At 41.8% G+C, this 4,247-nt stretch overlaps 1 protein-coding gene across 1 annotated transcript; it reads left to right on the top strand.

The window, feature by feature from the left end:
- The first annotated feature begins 2,584 nt into the window (after positions 1-2,584).
- Positions 2,585-3,721, top strand: LOC121982797. Its single transcript, XM_042535861.1, has one exon. It carries the CDS (start codon positions 2,638-2,640, stop codon positions 3,583-3,585), a length of 948 nt encoding a protein of 315 aa, XP_042391795.1. The 5' UTR covers positions 2,585-2,637; the 3' UTR covers positions 3,586-3,721.
- Positions 3,722-4,247: the final 526 nt, after the last annotated feature.

A 4,247-nucleotide genomic window follows, 5' to 3' on the forward strand; every position in this document is an offset into this window, starting at 1 on the left:
TATTTCATTATAATATCATACTTTCATTATATTCTATTCGGAGATATGTTCTTTGCTTGTTTTGATTGATAGGACATGATTTGGAGTGAAAACAGAGCAAAAGACGCACATTGGAGCAACTAGAGAAGATAAAGCTCGGGCCATATGGAACCACACGACCATATAGTCTTGCCCGTGGCAAAGCAATCTTTAGCTGTGTAAACTCACATGACCGTACCACACATCAAAAAGAAAAAGATTACGACCGTGTGAATCCACACTGTCGTGTGGAATTTCTAGAGTAGAAGTAGACCATGGCCATGTGAAGCCACATGGCCGTCTGGCCTCACCAGAGAAGAAGCAAGGAATGACTGTATGATCCCACATGGTCGTGTCACCCATCCAACAAGTAAGCAGAGCACGGTTGTGTGATCTCACATGACTATGCAACTCTTCCAAAGATAAAGTAGGATACGATCGTGTGAAACCACACACCCGTGTCACTCAGGTCGAGACCAAGAAGGATCCGACCGTGTGGATGTCACATGACCGTGGCATGGGTCGTGCCAGGCTTGTGCCCTGCTCTATTTAAAGTTCTCCCCTTTTTAGGGAATCTTTGGCTTGGGGCTCGTCCCCATTCCTTGGAGAAGGGTTCTCCCCCTTGGGGGAACCCTAGATCTTACATTTTCTTCGTCGATCCATCCATCTCAGGAGTAAGGGAGTGTTTCCAAGGACACTATACTTCAAAGATAAATATCTCTTCTCTTTATTTCCATGTATTGAGTTGTAGTTTGTTTTTTTATTCGTCTTTGGATTGTAATCCCTTGTAATAGAGTAGATTCTCCAAATCTAGGATGTAGAAAGTAACTATGATATGATGTGATGTATGAACTATGTATTTAAACATTTTCCTATGTAATTATGTGTTTATATCATGTTCTATGTGTGTTGTGCCTTATATATGTTTGACGAAATATGTGTGAGGCTAATTTATGTAAATGTAAGGGATTTATCTCTATGTTAAGGTTACTACTAGACTGGATAAGCAGGGGATCCTTAGTGACCGAGGATATCTATTCAACCAGACATATATGCCCTTAGTGAGAGAGGGCATCGATATGTACCCACTTTTTATAGTCAAAAGATCTTAACATAGGGACTAATCCTTGTTAGTGTGTTCTAATTGGAGTTGATACTCTAGTGCTATCGCTAGGAAGTACATTAGATAACTCTAGGAATGTATGACCGAGAGGGGGGGGGGGGTTTGTGACAGAGGGTAATTCTTTAACCGAACTTTCTAGAGTTGCTTCTTTACTTAATGACGTTAGAATTTGGGTAGACTCTCCAGTGTGACTTTTGCGGGGTTGTACCAGACTTTAGTTAGAATCTTTACATGAGTATAACATGGAGTTAGGTAAATGAACAATGTATAGAGACATTAACTAGTATCATAACGAAACCGAAATCCTAGAATCTATCATCCATCCCATTCCATGATCACCTCTTACCCTTCTCTATCTCTTTCTCCTTAGTCTTTCTCTTACTCTCTCTTTCTCAACCAATCTTTCATTTGTCTAGATAGCTCGTCATGTGAAGTGAACTAGTGATTAATCAATAGTCCCTATGAGTTCGATATCTTTTGTATTATTGATGATGTAATGTGCACTTGCTGTTCGTAATAATGAGAAAATTTGAAAAAAATCGATGAAAAAATATCGAAGGAGTTGTTATGTTGAAACATTGATGAGTCTTCTTTGGAGAACACTAACTGTTCAAAGTTTCAATGGAGCAAACGTTTAAAATTACCTTTTAGGGTTATTCTTCCCGTCGGTATTTTTCCTTAGTTGAAATCTGGTCGGAATGTAATGGAACAATTGCATATAAAATATGAATATGTAAGGTAATCACGTGGCTAAATGTTACTTCATGCATCCAAACCAACAAAAACACGATCGAAGTGAGCCAACATAGAGGGATAAAATCGGAATAAAGTGTGTCTTTTTGACAATCATAAAGTTGCTGCGCCTTTTGGGTGTGTCTTTTGAGCAATGTCAAACTTTAGGTGTGCCCTACAAAAAATTGTCAAAAAGAAAATCATAAAATAGGGACTAAAAAGATATTGAAAACAAGAAGACCTTAAAGTAAAATAAGAAAATCAGTTATCTACCAGAATTATAACATATACATGAAAATACTAGAGATTATTGAAACTCAAGCAAAAATGAATGATAAAATATTATTTAGATCGATAAATGTAATTTTGTGTAGGATCTTTAGTACTTTAATAAAAGTTGTTTTCAGAACGTAGCGTAAATAGTGGGTGTATGATATTTTTGACGTAATGGTCAAGGATTGATTTTCAAGAACTGACGACCTGGGGTTTATTCCATCGTGTGTCTATGGCTTATGTACTTGTATGGACCTCCTTCCATATATGTGGAATCGGTATTAAAGAGGTCGCTAAGATAACGAATTTATCCTCTTTTTTTTTATTTTTTTTTTTTTTTTTTACTTTAATAAGAAAATCAATAAAAAAATTTGGAATTAATCGATTCGAATTGTCGGATTATTAAAATTTTTGCTCATCGTATATTTTGTCCTAAACCTTATCCGATTTGTCGACAGATTTATCATCTTCCCGTGTCTAATAGTGGAGAAATGGGAATGGCAGCTACTGCACCGACGTCGGCGCTGGTGATGGCTGCAGGACCCTTTCTGTCGGTCCTCCAGAATCCTCCACTCTCCGGACGACTCGTGGCCTTTACCACTCCGCTCACTTACGCTGTGCGGCTCTCTCGTCTCCTTGAGCTACGCGGCGCCGTGCCGCTGCACCTTCCCACTGTCGTCGTGAATACAACCTGTCGCACGATCGCTTCCCTCAGCCTCTACCTCTCCGACGGAGCCCTAGATTCCTTCTCCGTTCTCGCCTTCACCTCTCGCACTGGCATCGCCGCCTTCTCCCTCGCCCTCGCAGATCGGGATTGTTTCGTGCCGCTCTCCTACGAGGGCGAGGCTTTCACCATCGCTGCCCTAGGAAAGGACGCCGAGCTCCTCCACGAGGAAGGGCTCCTATCGCGACTCTGCAGGAACTCCAGTCGGATCCGAGTTCTGGTGCCGGAGATCGCGTCCCCGGAGGGCCTAGTGAAGGCGATTGGGGTCGGATCAGGCAGGAGAGTGCTCTGTCCTGTCCCCACCGTCGTCGATCTGGAAGAACCGCCGGTGGTTCCAGATTTCCTGAGAGCTCTGGAGGCGCGCGGTTGGGTCCCTGAGAGGGCATCTGCGTACGAGACTCTGTGGGCGGGGCCGCTCTGCGCCAAAGGATTAGTGGCGTCGGAGGCGGAAGTGGACGCTCTAATCTTCACGAGCACGGCGGAGGTGGAGGGCCTGATGAAAGGATTAGACGCATTAGGGTGGGATTGGGAGAAGGTTCGCCGGCGCTGGCCGGGGATGCTGATTTGTGCGCACGGCCCGGTGACTTGCAAAGGCGTGGAGAGATTTGGCGTTCGCGTGGACGTAGTCAGTTCCAAGTTTAGTAGCTTCCATGGAGTTATCGAAGCTCTTGAAACAAAGTTAAGAGCTTTGACCGCAACAAATTTTATCCGATAACATCTACTCGGAAAAAATAAGCAACTCGACTATGAAATTTAGGGTTTGCATAGTATTGTAAGATCTATGAAAGAAGAACGATCTTTATTTCTTTTAAGACAAACGATACCTTGAATGAATTCAGCTTTTGTGACCACCGCATCGTGATGTTGTTCTTAGCAGGATATGCTCATCAGAGCTATTATGAAAAAAGGAAATATGGTTCACAGAAAGCTTGCTAAGTAGGAAAATCAGGCACATTTGCATACTGAACCCAAAACCTGATGATCTTTCATGACTAATTTTTCTCTCTATCAATCAATAGGAAGCTTATCAACCTGTACCAATTTGATGATTTCTCAGATCTAGTGGTAGCTTCTCAGTGATGATCGATCCCCTTTTACTAATGAGATCTTGTAATATGGTGGGAAATTAAGAGATGAGCTAGATCTGCGCTGGTGGGGTGTTGGCATCTATTTGTAGACAGCAGCAAATATATTTACTGTTGTAACGTACATTTTAAGTAAACCAGAGAAGATAGAATTGTCACACTTAGGACAGCTAGAGAATGAGAGGTCATGTCTTAAGGGATCATGAGAAAATGCGCATGTTTTTTTACTTAGGTTGTACTCGATCAAAAAAAATATATGTTGTAACTAAAGTCAAAAGAGTTCGAGGTTGAG

This window comes from Zingiber officinale, chromosome 5A, assembly GCF_018446385.1.
Source record: "Zingiber officinale cultivar Zhangliang chromosome 5A, Zo_v1.1, whole genome shotgun sequence".
NCBI classification, from domain to species: domain Eukaryota; kingdom Viridiplantae; phylum Streptophyta; class Magnoliopsida; order Zingiberales; family Zingiberaceae; genus Zingiber; species Zingiber officinale.

Excerpts from the sequence above, each read along its gene's own strand:
- LOC121982797 (XM_042535861.1), top strand. The coding sequence starts at position 2,638 with ATGGGAATGGCAGCTACTGCACCGACGTCGGCGCTGGTGATGGCTGCA.